Source organism: Lithobates pipiens, unplaced genomic scaffold (assembly GCF_037356315.1).
Source record: "Lithobates pipiens isolate NorthernLeopardFrog02 unplaced genomic scaffold, aLitPip1_a1.2 Scaffold_13, whole genome shotgun sequence".
Taxonomy (NCBI): Eukaryota; Metazoa; Chordata; class Amphibia; order Anura; family Ranidae; genus Lithobates; species Lithobates pipiens.
In genome coordinates this window covers 301734471-301754397 of record NW_027507718.1, presented here as the reverse complement: position 1 = coordinate 301754397, position 19927 = coordinate 301734471, and the positions used below count along the sequence as shown (strand labels likewise).

Sequence of the window (19927 nt, the reverse complement as noted above, 5' to 3'; positions counted from 1 at the left end):
CACAGCTTCAATTTACCTGAGTAGTGAACGCCTGGCAGAGACAATAGCATGCGAGTCATGAAGAATTCTTCCATCATTCAGTGTGCTCTGACTATAGTTTAAGTCTCCTGTTCCAATTGCAATTACTTCCCATTCCTGGCCATCTAAAAATAAAGGCAAACATATCTGACAGATGATACAACCTATTGCAATTCATGCTTTTATATTGTAAAGGAAAGGAATCAGCATACATATAGTGCAAAACATATGGGAACCCCTTGCTATTAAACAGGTTTTCTGCAGTAATTTTCCGTAAAATGGGATCTGATCATCATCTAAGTCACAACAATAGACAAACCATGTGGTTAAGCTGATATGACACAAACAATTCTAATTTCTACAGTCTTTATTAAACACAACCCTTAAACCTTCACAGTGCAGGAGGGAAAAGTAAGTGAATTTAGACCAATTACTTAAAACGAAAGCAAACTGGAGCCAGAAATTTGCACATCTGGAGTCCAGTTAATGCAACACGTTTTGGGGTGTGGTTAAGAGCTACTTTGATTGATAAGACACATTTTAAGATTGCTGTTCATACGAAGCATCAGCTGATGTGAACCATGCCTTGCAAAAAAAGGAGCTCTCTGAGGACGTACAATCAAGACTAGTTGGTCTGCATAAGACTGGAGAGGAATACAGCGCAATCTTGGAAGTGTTCACACACCCATCAGTCTAAAGCTGCCTATGAATGGTGACAAGTTTAGTATTGTAACTACTCTTCCTACAAGTGAGTGTCCTGTCAAGATGACTCCAAAAGCACGACGCACCATCCTTTAAAGAGGTAAAGAACAACCCACAATAGCTAAAGGCTTGAAGTCATCACTGGAATTAACAAACATCCCTGTTCATGAGTCTCCCATATGCAAGTCTTTGAACAGGCAGGATGTCCATAGCAGTACCCCACGGAGGAAGTTACTGTTCTCTAAACCAACCATTATTGTGCGCCTGGTGTTTGCCAAAGAGCACCTTGAAAAACTGCAACACTACAGGGAAAATGTTTTGTGGACCTATGAAACAAAAGTTGAATTGATCGAGAAAATAGGATTTTTTTGTATTCACCATAAAATCCTTTTCTCTGTAGTTCACCGACTGACGCAGCTCCTTTTTTAGACCATTGGGTTGTTACGCCGCCTTCAGAAGAGGACTAGGCATTACATGTTAACATGTGGTGATAAAACTAGAACTTTCTAGTTCCGCCCAAGGGGCGGTCCCTTAAGTAACAGCCCCACAGCCTGCTACTGCAGCTTCAGTACGTCAACAAGTAGTATAACAGTCAAAAATAGGAGGGGAGGGTGCTGTGTCAGTCGGTGAACTACAGAGAAAAGGATTATACGGTGAGTACAAAAAAATCCTATTTTCTCTTACGTTCACCAACTGAAAAAAGCTCCTTTCTTAGACCATTGGGACGTCCCCAAGCAGTGCCAAAACGAGGGGTGGGAACACAGCATTAAAAAAAAAAAAAAAAAAAAAAAAAAAAAAAAAAAAACTTAACCCACAATGGCATGTGGGAACTAGTATAAAAAATGTAACCACAAAAAACAACAGTGTGGGAATAACCAAAATCCAAAAACTGGGAGTCACTACCTCCAAACCGCATCAGAACTGAGGTACCAAATGCAACAGAGCATTACTTAAAGCTACTGTGTTTTTACCAAAAAAAAAAAAAATTATAATACAGGAAAAAATTTAAGTGCAATTGCCATTTTACGGCCGCCTGCAAAACTTTGCGGCCAACACAGGCATCAGCCAATGCACTGACATCTACCTTGTAGAATTTTGTAAAGGTGTGAACAGACGACCAAGTCGCCGCTTTATACACTTGAGCGACAGACGCTTGATGTCGGAAGGCCCAAGATGTTCCAATTGCCCTTGTGGAGTGGGCCGTGACCGCAAAGGGGGGAACCTGCCCCTTGAAGGCGAAGGCCTGTACAACAATCTGTCTGATCCACCTGGAAATGGTGACCGACGAGACCGCCAATACTTTTTTTGGACCAGCCACTGAAACAAACAAGGAGTCTGACTTCCGAAAGGCATCCGTTGCTGAGAAATACACTCTCAGAGCCCAGACCACCTCTTTAGGATGTGTTGGTTTAGGACACAGAGATGGTAACACAATGTCTTCATTGATGTGGAATGCCAAAACCACCTTCGGAAGAAAAGAAGGTTTGCGGATGCAACACCACCTTATCCTCATGGATAACCAGATAGGGCGACTTGCAAGACAAGGCCGCCAGTTCCGAAACCGTCCTGTCCGAAGTAATGGCCACTAGAAAGACCACTTTCTGGGAAAGTCAACAGAGGGATCTCTCTGATATTTTCAAATGGCGGTTTTTGAAGCGCCGATAACACCAGGTTCAGATCCGTCAGGGGTAATGGTGGACACAACGGAGGAACTACATGTCGAATCCCTCAAACAAAAGTGCTCACTAGAGAGTGAGTTGCCAGGGGTTGCTGAAAAAGACAGCCAAAGCTGATATTTGTTGCTTAACCACTTAAGCCCCGGACCATTTTGCAGCTAAAGGACCAGGCCTCTTTTTTGGATTCGGCACTGCGTCACTTTAACTGACAATTGCGTGATCGTGTGACATGGCTCCCAAACAAATTTGGCGTCCTTTTTTTCCCACAAATAGAGCTTTCTTTTGGTGGTATTTGATCACCTCTGTGGTTTTTATTTTTTGCGCTATAAACAAAAATACAGCAACAATTTTGAAAAAAAAAAAAACAATATTTTTTAACTTTTTGCTATAATAAATATCCCCCCCCAAAAATATATACAAATAAAACATTTTTTTTCCACAGTTTAGGCCGATACGTATTCTTCTAAATGTTATTTTTCCCCAAAAATATCGCAATAAGCTTTTATTGATTGGTTTGCGCAAAAGTTATAGCGTCTACAAAATAGGGGATAGTTTTATGGCATTTTTATTCATTTTTTTTTACACTAGTAATGGTGGCGATCAGCGATTTTTATTGTGACTGCGACATTATGGTGGACATGTTGGACAATTTTGACACATTTTTGGGACCATTGGCATTAATGCAGCGATCAAAAATGCATGGATTACTGTAAAAATGTCACTGGCAGTGAGGAGTTAACACTAGGGGGCAGTGTAGGGGTTAAGTGTGACCTAATGTGTTTTTTTTTTTACTGTAAGGGGGTGTGGCTTGGCATGTGACATCACTGATCGTCTTTCCCTTTGACAGGGAACAGACTATCAGTGACAAGCTCACTAGGAAGTACAGGGAGAGGTTCGTTTACACTTACCTCTCCCCGTTCTTCAACTTTGTGACCCGATCGCGGGACACCAGCCACGATCGGGTCCAGCGGCCACAGTGCTAAGGACTGGGTCGCAAGTGCGCGACCCACGGCTGGGCTCTTAAAGGGCAACGTACCTGTACGTGCTCTTGCCCAGCCGTGCCATTCTGACGACGTATATTGGCGTGAGGCGGTCCTTAAGTGGTTAATGGTGCTCAAAGACAATTTCTGGTCTACTCCTTGCTGTAGAAACAGCAGGATCCTGGATATAGAGAAAGAGCACGGACGCTAACCTTTCTCCACACACATGGATATGTAGGCCTTCCAGGTACGATGATATAGCTTTCAAGAAGATTTCTGTGCTCTCAACATAGTTGGGATCACAGAGTCCGAAAGACCCCGGTTCCTCAACACCTGGCTCTCAATAGCCATGCTGTTAAAGCCAGCGATGGTAAGGCGGGATAGAGAAATTGGATCTTGAGACAGAAGGTCCTCTCGCAACGGTAGTCGTCAGGAAGCGTCTGCCACCAGGCGCACTAGGTCTGAGTACCAAGGACGCTGAGGCCAATCTGGGCCAATGAGTATTACTGGGATCCCCTCAGCTTCCACTCTGCAAAGCAGATGTGATAACAGTTTTAGTGGAGGAAAGGCATAGATCAGCTGGTACTGAGTCACGAGCGCATCTTGTCCTGGACACTAATCTCGACACCTTCTGATTGAGACGGGAGGCCAGAAGATCAACGTCTAGTGTGCCCCACCGCAGGCACAATAGCCTGAACCCCTCCGGAAGCAATGCCCATTCTCCTGGGTCCAGCATCTGGCGACTTAGGTAGTCCACCTGCCAGTTCTCTACTCCCGGGATGTAAATGGCCGACAGGGCCAGTACATGTCACTCTGCCCACTGCAGGATATGGAGTGACCTCCCGTGCGGCAGCCTAGCTTCTTGTTCCTCCTTGGTGATTGACGTATGCTACCGTTGTGCCGTTGTCTGACTGGATCCTGATCGGATGCCCTCGAAGTCTTATCGACCATGTGGAGAGGCATAGCCTGATCGCTCTCAGCTCGAACAGATTGATCAGCAACTTTGATTCCTTCCCCGACCAGAGGCCCTGGGTCGACTGAACTCCCATTACTCCACACCAGCCAGTCAGGCTGGCGTCCGTTGTGATCACTGTCCATTTCAGAAGTAGGAACGACCGAAGTGCCGGAGACCTCAGCCACCACAGCAGGGAATCCCTGACTAACTGGCTCACCTGAATCTGCCAATCCAGGGACAACTGAGATTTGTCCCACTTTGTCAAAATCTCCTTCTGCAAGACTCTGGTGTGAAACTGGGCTTACGGTATTGCCTCGAAGGAGGACATCAAGAGTCCCAGCACTCGCATACAGAAGCGTAGCGACGAACACCTGCAGTTCATCAGCAGTTTTACCGTGGCTCTGAGAGTCTGCAGCTTGTCTGAAGGGAGAAACACTCTCGCTTCCGTGGAGTCCAGCAGTAAGTCTAGGTACTCCAATTGCTGAGTTAGTACAATCACCTTCTTTAGGCTCAACAGCCACCCAAATTCCTGCAGGGTCTGCATGGTGAACCGCACATCCTCCTTTAACTCTGAGGCGGAAGATGCTCTCAGGAGGAGATAGTCTAGGTAACTCACGATCGCGATCCCGCGTTGCCGCAGCAACTCCAAGACAGGAGCCAATACCTTGGTAAAGACTGGAGGGGGCTGATGCCAAACCAAAGGGAGAGCTACGAACTGGTAGTGGGCTTCCCCAACTGCAAAACGCAGAAACCTCTGATGCTGAAGGCATATAGGTATGTGCAGGTACGCATCCTGGATGTCCAAAGACGCCAGGGAGTCCCCTTGATGGAGTGCAGCGACTATTGAGCGAACGGTTTCCATTCTGAACCTCTGTACTTTTACAAAGTAATTGAGGGCTTTTAGGTCCAAGATTGGACGTACCCCTTCCTCTTTGGGGACTACAAACAGGTTTGAGTAGAACCCCTGTAAACGTTCCGATTCCATACGATCACCCTGCGACTCAGCAGGTCCCTTACCGCCCCCAATAGGGCCTCCAGGGGAGCCGAGTACGGGTATGCTGAAGGGGAAGAATCAGTTTTTCGGCCAAGACAGGAACTCTACCTTGTAGCCTGAGGAAATCAGATCACAGACCCATTGGTCGGACAGCCGAGAGGTCCACCGGGCTGCAAATTCCCAAAGGTGACCCCCCACCCGTGTTGCTGGCCAGAGCAAACCTTCATGCGGTAGCACTTTTGCTCGCAGGCTTGTGGTTCCAGGGACGCTTTTGTCCTTCAGAGGTCCTCCTGTCGGTCTGGGGACGCTTAGCCGAAGTCCCGGGCGTGAGCAGAAAATGAGGGCCCTTGCCTATGGCGTGGCTCCTTAGCCTTCCGGGCCTGTAGGAGTAGTGTACTCTTACCACCTGTGGCATTTTTAATAATGTCAGCTAATGAGGCTCCAAAGAGCTGGTCGCCAAGGAAGGGAAGATCCGTCAGGGTTTTATTTTTTTTTTAGATGCCTGGTCAGCTGACCAGCATATTAGCCAAATCAGGCGCCTCAGCACCACTGCTGACACTGAAGCCCTGGATAACAGAGGGAGAGTATCCAGGGCCGAGGCACAAATGTACTTAAGGCCTTGCACCAATTGGTCTGCTAGTTCCATACAGACAGGAGAAGCCTGTTGCTCTCCCAATTCGCAGTGCAAAAGTTTTGCCCACTCAGTGTCTGAGACAAGTGCGGATGCCAGTACTGGTCACATAGTGGACCCCACAACCGTGGACAAGGAACGAGCCACTGCCTCGGCCTTCCTGTCCGTAGGATCCTTAAAGGCAGGAGTCCCCTCTACCGGAATAGTGGTTACTTTGATTAACCTGGATAACTGGGGGGGGGAGCCAGGATCGGAGGAGCCAACCACTTTTTAGAGAATGCTCTCCTCAAAAGGGCAACACACCACCATGTATTTTGGGACCAAAAAAGGTCCATTGCGGTCGACCCCATTCCTTGTAAATTAACTTATGGAAATAAGTCAGATACGGGAACACATTAGGTGTACGGGCTGGCTTACGGGACCCAAAAGGGGCCGCTACATCAGCAGAGGGATATGCCGGCTCCTGAATTTTCAGGGCATCACACACAGCTGTGATAAGTGCTCCAACAAGCGCTTTGTCGTGCACGGACCTGGACTCATCCCCACTGTCCGATTGGTCCTGGTCAGCATCATCTGAAACTACAGAGCAGGGGTCACCAGCCTCAGCAGGGCCCGAGTCTGCATCAGAGCTCTCCCCGGAGGACGGGGGGGCGGGGTTGGGGGGCCGGGCCAGGGGCACCTTTGCGTCCACGCACTGCCTCCATCTTGGCAATGAACAAATTGAGGACCGCCGACAAAGCGTCCAGAGGCACTGAACGGTCTGCAGACAAACCGGTTGCAATTGCCTGGATTTCGAGGGAAGAAACACCAGTTTCTGAAGCCATGCTGACTCTACCCTGTCTGCCACCTGATGGGGATGCGCTGCCCAGCTAGTAGTGGCTGTGTCAGCTCCCAGGTGCATAGGAGATCACACTGCGCTTTCCAGAGCTGCTGAAAATGATCAAAAACTTGTTCAGTCTTCAAGAAAATGGCCTCACCACCCTGAGTTCTGTTGCGTCCAGCTAAGAGTGCCTGTGTCAGCTCCCAGATGCATAGGAGACCACACCGCGCTATGCAGAGCTGCTCTGAATGGCGCTGAAATGGAAAAATGTGTTCAGGCTTCAAGAAAATGGCTGCCAAGTGTCCAGTATAGAGGACATAATCACAGGGAAAATGGTCATCGAGCTACAGGAAGATGGAAACCGAGCATGCTGATCCCTGGTCACACCAAAAATGGCCGCCGAACACTGTATACCATGAGGGACAGTGAAAAAACAGGCAAAGCAATGGCGGTGAAACAGCGCTACACCGATCAACAGAGACAGCCTCCAGGCACCTACCGGGAGAGACCTACACATATCCAGGGCACAGCCATCCAGCGCAGTCCCCCCCAGGTGAGAACCCCCCGGAGATCCCCTGTCTATGGCACACACACCGCTCAGCAACCCATGCAGCATCCCCCACAGGGAAGGGGGGAGGGAAGATATGGACAGGGAGAGAAGAGAGGGAGGTGAGGGACCCCCGAATCGACCTCCCAGGGAACGCCCAGCTGCTCAGACCCACCGAGGCAGGGAGAGCTGTACTTACCAGTCCCGAAGAGCTGGGAGACAGTCCAACACAGACCCACTCTCCGATCAGTACGGGGTGGCTGCTGGCCCGGCAGACATCAGTAGCCCGGTCATGTGTGTGCCTGGACGGAGCATATACGCTCACCGACCACCCCTGGAGCTGGGGCATGTAGTGGCTGCCAGTTGAAGCTTAGTAGAAGTTGGGTAATGCAGGACAATGGCTCCAAGCATCAAAGTAAATCCACCACAGACTAGCTTCAGAAACGTAAAATGCACCCATTTAAAGCGGAGTTCCACCCAAAAATTTTACTTCCGCTTAGCCAGTTACTCCCCCCGGTGTCTCATTTGGCACCTTTCTGGGGGGAGGGGGGAGTAGATACCTGTCCAATACAGGTATTGACTCCCAATTCTACGCCATGCCCCTCCCCCCCACTGTCTTCTGGGAGACACAAAGGTCCCAGAAGACAGAAGGGACCAGTCAGGACGCGCAGCATGACTTGCACATGCACAGTAGGGAACCAAGCTGTGAAGCCGTAAGGCTTCACTTCCCGATTCCCTTACTGAAGATGCCAGCGCCTGCACCCGGGAGCAGGTCGGCTTCGGATGAGGACATTGCGGTCGCCCTGGGCAGGTAAGTGTCCATATTTTAAAAGTCAGCAGCTGCAGTATTTGTAGCTGTTGACTTATTTCGTTTTGGCGGAACACCACTTTAAGTGACCCATTCAGAGCCCAGACCTCCATTGACTGCAAGGTTTCCCTTATTTTCTCCTCCAGAACAATGATTGTTTAATGGGTTTGCTCAAGACAGGAAAAAATTAAAATTTGTGTCGATCAGATAAGCACATTGTGTTTGTCTACTGTGACTTAGAGAAGGATCAGACCACATTTTATAAGAAATTACTACAGAAAATCAATTAATTTCAAGGGGTTTACATACCTCTTGCTATGTCTGCTGGTATCTGGCAAAGGAACAGGTCAGAAGAACATTTTTGTAATGATTGCCATTACAAGTGGCAAAAGGGTTCTTCCCCCTCTCAATAATAGGAGAGGTGTCAGCAAACTGACAAAAATTAAAAAGCAATGTACATTTAAAAGGAAAAACAAAACATGGATTGATTTAATTTTAACCACTTCACTACTGTGCACTTTTACCCCCTTCCTGCCCAGGTCAATTTTCAGCCCGTCATACTCCAACAATTGGGGGGTCATGTAATACTGTACCCATATGAATTTTTATATAATCTTTTTCACACAAATAGAGCTTTTTTGGGTTATATTTAATCACCACTGGGTTTTTTATTCTTTGCTAAATAGGCGAAAAAAGACAGCAAAGTTTTTTTGGGGGGAGGGGATATTTTTCTAAGTTTCGGTTATAAAATTTTACAATTTCACAAAATTTGACCAAAATGTATTCTGCTACATTTTTCTAGTCTGTAGGAAGGTTAGAGAGTCCACAAACTATGGCATATATCTGAAAAGCCATCAATCCTGATGTACTGACATCAGGTCTATCATTTCTTGATGTCAGGACAGTACAAATATCCCCCAAATGACCCCTTTTTGGAAAATAGACAGTGCAGAGAAATTAGTAAGAGGCATGGCGATTTTTTTTAAATTTTTCGACACAATTTTTTGGAAAATGGAAAAAAAAATGTTCACAATTTTTTTTACATACTGACACAAGTGCAGTACAGAGTTATCGTATAAATGGGTGTGGTGGTGATCAGGGACACTGACTGGTGACAGTCATTTAAAATAAATGTGTTTTTTTTATTTTTTTTATTTTTACACAGTGGGGGAGATTTACTAAAACTGGAGCACTCAGAATCCGGTGCATAGTAACCAATCAGCTAGCTTGTTCAATTAAGCTTGGACAATAAAACCTAAAAGTTGATTGGTTACTATGCACTGCTGCAATAGATTGTGCACGCTTTAGGTTTTAGTAAACCCCCCACCCCCCAACCAACTGTGACCAGAGCAATAGTTTTACCATAGTAACAATATTATTATTCAGGGGGAAGTGATCAGGATTTTTTTTTTTTTACACATTATGATTGTTTATACCAGTGAATTTCACTGGTATAAACAACCATTTTTACTGAATGAAAATGATTCCGTGTGTTTTGTTGTAATTAGTTGTGATTGGCCACAGTTAATCACCTGTAAAGATGGGCTGTGATTGGCCCTGTATGCACAATGTGAACACTATGACCAATCACAGCTAGCAACACAATTGTACACAAGGGATGGCATGAAAGAAAGCCATTCATTGTTTACAACTGTCATGTGATCTGCTGTGATTGGTCACAGCGATCACATGGTACCAGCAGTGGGCCAGTGGACACAGAGGACGTCATATGGCTATAGCAAAATGACAGCTGGGTTGAAACTGGTTATTGTGCCTATAATTTGAAATTGGTCTTTATCTACTTCGCGCCCACGCTATAGCCAAAAGACGGCTACAGTGCGGACGCTATCTGCCGGGGGGGGGGGGGGGGGGGGGGGGCGCGTCCCTGGACATCCTCCTGTATTGGCCGTGTCCCTCGGACACAGCCAATTACAGATCGCATACTCTATCGCAGTGTCCAATGGGAGGTGATCTCATATGTAAACATATGAGATCATCTCTCATCGGCTCTCCCTCCTCACACAGAGACAGCGTGTGAGGAGGGAGAGATGAACGGCTGCAGCTGCAGCCAGTGAGTAAGAACACACACACACAGTAAAACACACACACAGTGAAACACACACACACACACAGTGAAACACACACGCCCACCTGTCCCCAGTGCCATCTGTCCCCTGTCTCCAGTGCCACCAATCAATACCACCTGTCCCCAGTGCCACCTGTCAGTGTCATGTATCAGTGCCACCTGTCAGTGTCATGTGTCATGATTGCCACCTGTCAGTGTCACGTGTCATCAGTGCCACGTATCAATGCCATCTGTCATCAGTGTCAGGTGTCATCAGTGCCACGTATTAGTGCCATCTGTCATCAGTGCCACGTATTAGTGCCATCTGTCATTAGTGTCACGTGCCATCAGTGCCACGTATCAGTGCCATCTGCCATCAGTGCCACGTGTCATTGTCCTGGTGCTCCAGAGCCTTCAAAAGTGTAATAGGTAGTCAACAAGTTAGATGTGTAATTTATGCTCCTAGAACACGTGATGGTGCTCCCTGCATGTTGGGCCTGTCTAAGTGGCCAGGCTGTGAAAAAGTCCCACACATGTGGTATTGTAATACTCAGGAGGAGTAGCAGAATGTATTTTGGGGTGTGACTTGTGGTATGCACATGCAATGTGAGAGAAATAACCTATTAAAATTACAATTTTGTGGGGGAAAAAATAAAAAAAAATCTTAATTTTGCAAAGAACTGTGGGAAAAAATGACAAGACCAAAAACCTCACCATGCCTCTTACTAAATACCTTGGAACGCCTACTTTCCAAAAAGGGGTGTAACCTGGGGCACAGGTAGCAGGTACAAAGTTCCCTGGGATGAGCAGTTGCTCAGGCACAGATACCAAATTCAGTGATGTAGTGACAAACAGTGCTGTGTTTATTTGTGATATATACAAGTCCACATACAGGTGCTGTACAGTGTTCCATAAAACAAAGGACAAAAATAGCAAAAACACAAATCCTAGCCGTGTCTCGGCTCTAACTACACAATATGCAGCCCCCAACTACCAGGCTGAATAAGCCTATCGCTTGCCAGTCTCTACTTAAACTGCTTAACAGCTTTTACCAAACTTTTTCTCTTCACAGACCAACTTTGCTTGTATGTCCCAGGCAGAGAGCAAAGGCTGTCTGCTCAGATGAGCTTAAATTAGCCTGGGGAAGAGGACCAAGAACAGAACTGGATCATGGATCAGAGATTTCTGATCCCACTGTCTGTGGGATCTTTGAATGCAGGAGTCGCCTCAACCAGAATCATGGTTACTTTATTTAACCAAGATACTGGGGGGTCCACGACCGGAGGAGCCGACCACTTTTTGAGAAGGCTTTCCTGGGGACCAAAAAGGTCCATTGCGAGCGACCCCATTCCCTGTAGATGAATTTGTCAAAATAAGTCAAATACAGGAACACCTTAGGTGAACGTGCTGGCTTGTGGGACCCAAAAGGGACCGGTACATCAGCAGACGATCCGCTGGCTCCTGGATCTTCAGGGTATCACACACAGCTGTGATAAGTGCTCCAACAAGTGCCTAGTCGCGCCCGGACCCAGATGGGGAATCATCCTCACTGTCCGAACGGTCCTGGTCAGCCATGTCTGATAGGTCAGAGCTGGGGTCTCCAGCCGCAGCAGGGCCCGAGTCTTAGCAATATAGGAGTCCAGGAACGCCGTCAGGGTGTCCATGCGCACCACACTAACCGCAGGTGACCCGGTTGCTATAGCCTGGATTTCAGGGGAAGAAACACCAGGTTCTGAAGCCATGCTGACCCTATCCTGTCTGCCACCTGCAAGGGAACTTAGGACAGTGAAGGTCCCACCCTCCTGCTGCTGCCACGTGGGGGGGGGGGGGGGGGGGTACTTAGCGCTAGACTCATCACACTGGGGTGTTCTGTGAATGCCAACAATAATGCCTGTAGTCCCTAGGAGCATCCCAGATGCAGAGAGGAGAAAAAACTGTCAGCAGCAGCAGCTCTAACAGCGGTGCACCGATCTGCAGAACAGCTTCAGCGTTCCGCACAGAGCCATCCAGTGTCCCACACACACAGTGGATAAGGAAGTAACAAGAGAAAGCACATGTCATGCTGTCACAAGAGGCCAGCGGTGAAGGAAGCATTCAGGCTTTCACAAAATGTCCCCCAATGTAATCAATAGGAATCCTAAGGAAAATGGCTGCTGAAGCTCCCCAGGGGAATCTAAAGCTTTCCCAAATCCAAGATGGCCGCCGGAACAGCACCATGCGGTGAAAAGAGCAAAAATAAAAGCGAGCTGCCTGCTGGCAGACAGACAACCTCCACAAAAACTGCATTTTTGGGACCCCCAGACCTGAACCAGGACTGTACAGCAACCGCACAGAGCCCCCACAGGTGAGAAACAGCGACCCCCACACACACACACATACACCACCCGCAGCGCAAGCAGACATCCCCCCCAGAGGGGGAAGGGAGGGGTGATAGGGACTTGGAAGAGAAGATAAGGAGGTGAGGTGGCCCCCGAATCGACCCCCCAGGGAATGCCCAGCTGCTCACCCCACCGAAGCAGGGAGAGCTGTACTTCCTAGTCCTGAAGAACTGGGAGACATTCCATCACAGACCTACACCTGCGCAGTTACAGGGTAGCTGTTTGCCTCGGTATACTGGGATCCAGACATCAGTAGCCCGGTCGTATGTATACCCCGGAGCATTGAACTCACCGACCAACTCTGGAGTACGAGGTATGTCGTGGCCTGCCAAGCCGTAGCTGCTGCCTGATCACGCTCGATGGCTGGACTGGGGAAACTACAAGGATATCATTAACTAGCCTATCACCAAGCCGGCAGATAATAGAAGATCTCATCTTGCGCAAAAAGCAGCAAACCTGCAGCAAAAACATGGACATAGAAAGTTCTATGTATTGTGTAACAATTCTGCCTAGTTTCTCCTAATGGCAGGCTATACAACCCATGTAGTTACAGAGAGGAGCTGTGTCGGTCGGTGAATATAAGAGAAAAGTCATTTAAAACTGCTTGCGGTTTTAATGTAATGTCTGGTTCCGTTAATATGGATGAAAAGAAAAATGGCATGGGTAGCCCCCCTGCCCTTTACCAGCCGCTTTGGATCTTGTTAACATATTAGGGGAACCCCGTTCCAAAATTTAAAAAAAGGAAAGGTGTGGGGCCTACAGGCCCTATATACTCAGAATAGCAGTATACAGGCGGTGCAAACAAGACAGGGACTGCGTAGGTTTGATGTGTTAAGTAGAATCTGTTTGTAATTTTGAAGTGGTACATTTTTAAAGTGTAGTTCCAGTCCAAAAAAAAATGTTTAAGCTTTTTTGGAAAACATAGGGAAGGGTTATTACCCCTGTATAATTCTTTTTGCCGTCTGTCTTTTTTCATCTCCATTCCTGTTGTCTCCTTCCGTTTGAAAGTAGGAGATGTTTGTAAGTTGGATGTTTGAAAGTAGGGGCCTGCCCTATATGCTCTGCATAAATTTGGGCCTAAGGTGTTGCCACAACACTGAAAGCCCTCAAAGTGACTCTTGGTGGGTGCTGGAATGCCCTGCTGTGAACTATAATATCAAGAATTGTAATTACATGCTCCTGTTAAACATGGGCTGAAAAATTGGGCCTTAGGCACTGATGCCACAACACTTCACAGAAACGCTAGTTGGAGAGCAGGAATGAGCCCTGCTGCAAAGTATTGCATCAAAAATTGGAATTACACACCCCTGTTAAACAGGGGCTGAAAAATTGGGCCTTAGGCACTGGTGCCACACCACTGCAACCCCTCACACTCTAGTTGGAGTGCAGTTATGAGCCCCGCTGCAAAGTATTGCATCAAAAATTGTAATTACATGCCCCTGTTAAACAGGGTCTAAAATATTGGGCCTTAGCCACTGGTGAAGGCACCCAGAACCAAAAATGTTCTTCCAAGCTATCAGCAGGATCATTGAGGAGGAAGAGGATAGCCAGTCAACATAACAGGACAGTCACTCAGAATCAGCATAGGCAGTCTTGAAGGGATTTGACATTACAAAAAAAAAAATATTCGGTTACATCAGCTTCAGGTGCTTGGTAGCTGGTGGTGAACCAAGACTGATTCATCTTTATGAAGGTCAGTCGATCAACCGAGTCGGTGGACAGGCGCACCCTATGATCGGTGGTTACAAAGCCTCCAGTAGCACTAAATGTGTGTTCCGAAAGAAAGCTAGATGCAGGACAGGCCAGAAGCTCAATTGCATACTGTGCAAGCTCTGGCCAGTGATCCATTCTCAAGACCCAGTAACCCAGAGGATTTTCGGTGGCAAAGGTGTCCAAGTCTGAACTGGCCCCTAGGTATTCCTGCACCATGTAAATCAGACGCTGGCGATGGTTGCTGGAACCGATCATACCTTGGGGCTGACAAAAAAAAAAAAATCGCCTGAACGCATTGGTCAGACGGCCAGCTTATCCACCGCTCCTTCTGTGACTGACCGAAGCCTCAGCAACACGTTGTCCAGGACCAGGAGTTTGTAACCTCCCAGTCTCTGGGAACGCGTTTCACAGACCTTTCTGCAAGGCCTCCCGGAGACGTCTCATCCTCTGACGGCAAGATAAGGTCTGCAGTCTTACCCTTGTACCATGGATCAAGGAGAGTTGCCAGCCAGTAATGATCCCTCTCCTTGATCTGCTGAATACGAGGATCCTTCCACAGGCTTTGCAGGATCAGGGAGGCCATGCAGTGTAGGTTAGCTGAGGCATTCGGTTGGGAGTCCTCTGGGTCACTAAGGACGGCATGATCCGCAGCCACGTACAAGTCCACGGGTTTCTTGGGACTGTAAATCATCCCTAAAAGACTGCTGCTGCTGTGTGCCAGGCTCCACCTCCATGCTGACACAATCCTCCTCGTCCTCTTGTGTGATCGGCGGGACAGCAGGAACACTGTCTGGATAAAGGGGGCCTTGAGAGGCAAGGAAGTCCTCCTCTTCCTGCCTCTGTTCTGCCTCAAGCGCCCTGTCCATTATTCCCCACAGCGTGTGCTCCAACAGGTGGACAAGAGGTACAGTGTCACTGATGCATGCACTGTCACCATCCTCGTGGCCTCCTAAAATGGTGACAGGACAGTGCATACATCCCTGATCATGGACCACTGGCGTAGGGAAAAAAAATGTGCTCCCCTGACCCTAATGCCGTAGTCGCACAGGTACTCATTGATGGCCCTCTGCTGCGTGTGTAGCTGCTGCAGCATGGCCAACGTTGAGTTGCACCTGGTGGGCATGTCACAGATAAGATGGTTCTTGGGCAGGTTCAACTCCTTTTGGAGCTCAGCCAGCCAAGCACTGGCATTATATGACCAAGGAAATTAACACAGACTTTCCTGGCCTGCCTCGGGACATCCTGTAAGCCCGGGTACCTGCCCAAAACTTATTTGGTTCAGGTGGTGTGAAGCGTGTGTGGTGGCAACAAGGTGAGGAATACAAAGATAAGTGTGTCTTGCCTATAATCAAGCATGGTGGTAGGAGTGTCATGATTTGTGGCTGCATGAGTGTTGCTGGCACTGGGGAGCTACAGTTCATTGGGGGAACCATGAATACCAACATGTACTGTGACATACTGAAGAAAAGGATGATCCCCCCTCCCTTCGGAGACCGGGCCGCAGGGCAGTATTCCAACATAACCCCAAACACACCTCTAAGACAACCACTGCCTTGCTAAAGAAGCCGAGGGTAAAGGTGATGGACTGGCCAAGCATGTCTCCAGACGTAAACCCTACAGGAGCATCTGTGGGGCATCCTCAAACAGAAGGTGGAAAAGCGCAAAGGTCTCCAACATCCACCAGCTCTGTGATGTCATCATGGAGGAGTGGAAGAGGACTCCAGTGGCAACCCATGAAGCTCTGGTGAACTCCATGCCCAAGAGGGTTAAGGCAGTGCTGGAGTGTGTACTCACTTTTGTTGCCAGCTGTTTAGACCAGTGTTTCTCAACTCCAGTCCCCAAGGCGCACCAACAGGTCATGTTTTCAGGTTATCCATTATTTTGCACAGGTGATTTAATCAGTTTCACTGCCTTAGCAATTACCACAGCCATTTCATCTAAAGGGAAATCCTGAAAACATGACCTTTTGGGGCACCTTGAGGACTGGAGTTGAGAAACACTGGTTTAGACATTAATGGCTGTGTGCTTGAAGGGAACAGCAAATTTACACTTTTATACAAGCTGTACACTTACAATTTTACATTGTAGCAAAGTGTCATTTATTCAGTATTGTCACATGAAAAGATAATAAAATATTTACAAAAATGTGAGGGATGTACTCAGTTTTGTGAGATACTGAGATACTAAATATATCATAAATATGTCTCCAAGAACCCCAAAATCGTATTGCAGGGTCTCTAGGCTACACTTTAAACAGTTGGTGTCAAAGCACTGTACATACAGCTATAATCAAAAAGACTGTGCCAGTTTAACCGATTGCCGACCGTATCACTTGCATGTAAGGTGGCAAGGCGGCTCTGCTGTGCAGGCTCTTGTACACAGTACATGATTCTGCACATCTAGGTCTGGGGCGTACATGAGCAATACTGGTGGCCCGCTACCACTGTGTATACACAGCGGAAGTTGATCTGTGGGTAATAGGAACATGGATCCATGCATTTCCCTAGTAAAAATACCTCCCACACTGTACACAAACACAGGCTAGGCACACAGTTAACCCTCTGATCGCCCCCGTTAACACCTTTCCAGCAAGTGTCATTAGCACAGTGCCAGTGTACAGTTAGGTCCATATATATTTGGACACAGGCACAACTTAAGTTTTTCAGGCATTTACCAAAACATTCATGTTATTGTTAAACATGGGCTGAAAGTGTACACTCTCAGGTTTAATTTTAGGGTATGTACATCCAAATCAGAGGAAGGGTTTAGGAATTACAGCTCTTAATAGCCATCCCTCTTTTTCGAGGGACCAAATATAACTGGACAATTAAATCAAAAGCCGTTTAATGGCCAGGTGTGGGCCACTGCTTCATTATTTCTTCATCAATTAAGCAGGTGAAAGGTCTGGAGTGGATTCTAATGGTGGCCATACGCTACACAAAAAATAGTTTTGAAAATCTGTCAATTGGACAGTTCATTTGTTTATCATCTAGTTCAGTGTTTCTCAACTTCAGTCCTTAAGGCGCTTCAACAGGTCATGTTTTCAGTCTTTCCATTATTTTGCACAGGTGATTTGATCAGTTTCACTACCTTAGTAATTACCACAGCTGTTTCATCTGATAGAAATCCTGAATATATGACCTTTAGGCCCCTTTCACACATGCGGACAGTATGTCCGTATTTCATCCATCCGTTTGCGGATGAAATACGGACATACATGCATTCCTATGGGATAGCATGTGTCTGCGGATGAACATCCGCAGACACCCGCTATTGTCCGCCTCCGCAATTGTCCGATTCTGCAGACGGAGGAAAATCCTATTTTTCTATTCGTCTGCAGAGCGGATCGGATGAACACGGACAGACAGTCCGTGCTCATCCGATCCCCATAGAGGAGAGCGGAGAGCTGACAGGGCGGTCCCTGCACAGTGTGCGGAGACCACCCTGTTCGCCGCCAGCTCAGCTGGGACAACGGAGCGATCCCCGCTGAGCAAGCGGATCATCACGGGGCGGATCATTACTGATCCGCCCCGTGTGAAAGGGGCCTTTGGGGCACCTTGAGGACTGGAGTTGAGAAACACTGCTCTAGTTAATCTGCACAAATTGAAAATGGGTTGTGATGTTCTTGAGCGGAAAAATCTAAGGAAAAAGTTTGGAAAACTTGAGCCGAATGGACGATAAATTGGAAGGTTAATGTGTTTCAAGCCCGAACAGTTTGCACGGAGTTTATGTGACAAGACGAACAAAAAATAGATTTATGTCAGTTGAACGATTTAGCGATCAAATTTCGGTCATTACATGATGGCAAAATCGTTTGCTCTCATGTGTTTGTTTTTCGAAAACTAGTTTGAACGATTTTTCGACAGGTGTATGGCCAGCATAAGTGTGGTATTTGCATTTGTAATCTATTTCTGTGAACCTACATCATACATTCAAAGGCGCTTTACATGCAAGTGAAACAGGCCCCTGTAAGGCTTCAAAAATTAAACAAATCCATCACAGAGATGGCAGCAACATTAGGAGTGGTCAAATCAACAGTTTGGTACAGTCTGAGGAAAGCAGAACACACTGGTGAGCTCAGCAACATAAAGGGCCTGAAAGTCCAAAGAAGACAGTGGTGGGTGATCGCAGGATCCTCTCTATGGTAAAGAAAAACCCATTCACAACATCCAGGCAAGTGAAGGACACTCCAGGTGGTGAGCATATCATTGTCAAAGTCTACAAACAAGAGAAGACTTCACAAGAGCAAATACAGAGGGTCCACCCACAAGGTGAAAACCATTCATAAGCCTGAAGAATAGAAAAGCCAGATTAGATTTTGACAAAATCTAAAAAAGCCAGTTCAGAAAAAGCATTCTTTGGATGGATGAAACTAAGATTAATCTGTACCAGAATGATCGGAAGAAAAATGTCTGGAGAAGGCTCGGGACAGGTCATGATCCAAGCAAACAATGTCATTTGTAAAACATGGTGGAGGCAGTGTGATGGCATGAGCATGCATGGCTTCCAGTGGCACTGGGTCATTGGTGTTTATTGATGATGTGACAGAAGACAGAAGCAGCCGGATTAATTCTGCAGTGTTTAGAGATATACTGTCAGCCCAGATTCAGCCAAATGCAGCAAAATTGATTGCACGGCGCTTCACAGTACAGATGGACAATGATCCAAAACACACTGCAAAAGCAATCCAGGAGCTTTTGAAGGAAAATAAATTGAATATTCTGCAATGGCTGAGTCAATGACCTGATCTTGAGCATGCATTTTTACTTGCTGAAGGCAAAATCAAAAAACCCACAAACAACTGAAGACAGCTGCAGTTAGAGCATGGAAAAGCATCAGAAAGGAGGAAATCCAGTCTTTGGTAATGTCCATTGGTTCCAGACTTCAGACAGTCATTGCCAGTAAAGCAGGGATGGCCAACCTTTTGAAGAGCAAGGGCCACTTAAGTGACTTGGTAACCAGTCGCAGGCCACCATGAGCGGAGTGGGCTAATGACAGGTCCATGTACACTCCGCATATGCAGAGCAGACACAGCCCACTCTACTCTATGGGCCCACCCAACCGCTCAGATGGAAGGAGACAGATCCCCTTCTGTTTTTTTTTTCTTTTAGCGGATCGGATTGAGGGTATGCAGGTGTAAATGGACACAAGTCTTTTTACATTTTACGCTCCGTAGAGATGAATGGAGGGTCTGATTGTGTCCGACCAATCATGTGAAAGGGGACTAAGGCTGCTTTCACACTGATGTGCTGTGGTCTACCCAGAGCAGTGCACATCTGGCTTTTCTTGGGGTTAGCTGCACTTTGCCATAGAATTCTATTATATCCTGCAGGTGTTGTGCACTTTCTGAAAGTGCACCAAACCCATAGGTAATAACAGAGGTCTATGGCTCAGTGCAGTTTAAAAGCAGCCCGGTAACCACTGAAGATTATAGTATTAAACATACCTTTAATAACAGTCTTCAATTCGGGTATCGCCAGCTGTTGCTGTTCCAGGCAGAGTGCATTTGGTATCACTCCGCCTGTGACAGGATGTTGCGCTATACAGGAAACATCGTCTTATGTGGCTCTGCTACGCAACTGCTTGCTTCCTCTACCGCCGGCTTCATTCACAACACTGATGCTCTGGGATGCTGGGTTG

The 19927-nt window shown here is 47.2% G+C and overlaps 1 protein-coding gene across 1 annotated transcript in view; it reads right to left on the bottom strand.

The window, feature by feature from the left end:
• The window catches only part of ADAD1 (adenosine deaminase domain containing 1), a 265111-nt gene that overhangs the window by 111903 nt on the left and 133281 nt on the right, over positions 1-19927 (bottom strand). The window contains exon 7 of the mRNA XM_077476863.1: positions 17-143. Coding sequence (XP_077332989.1) covers positions 17-143 — 127 coding nt within the window. The remainder of the gene's footprint in view (positions 1-16; positions 144-19927) is intronic.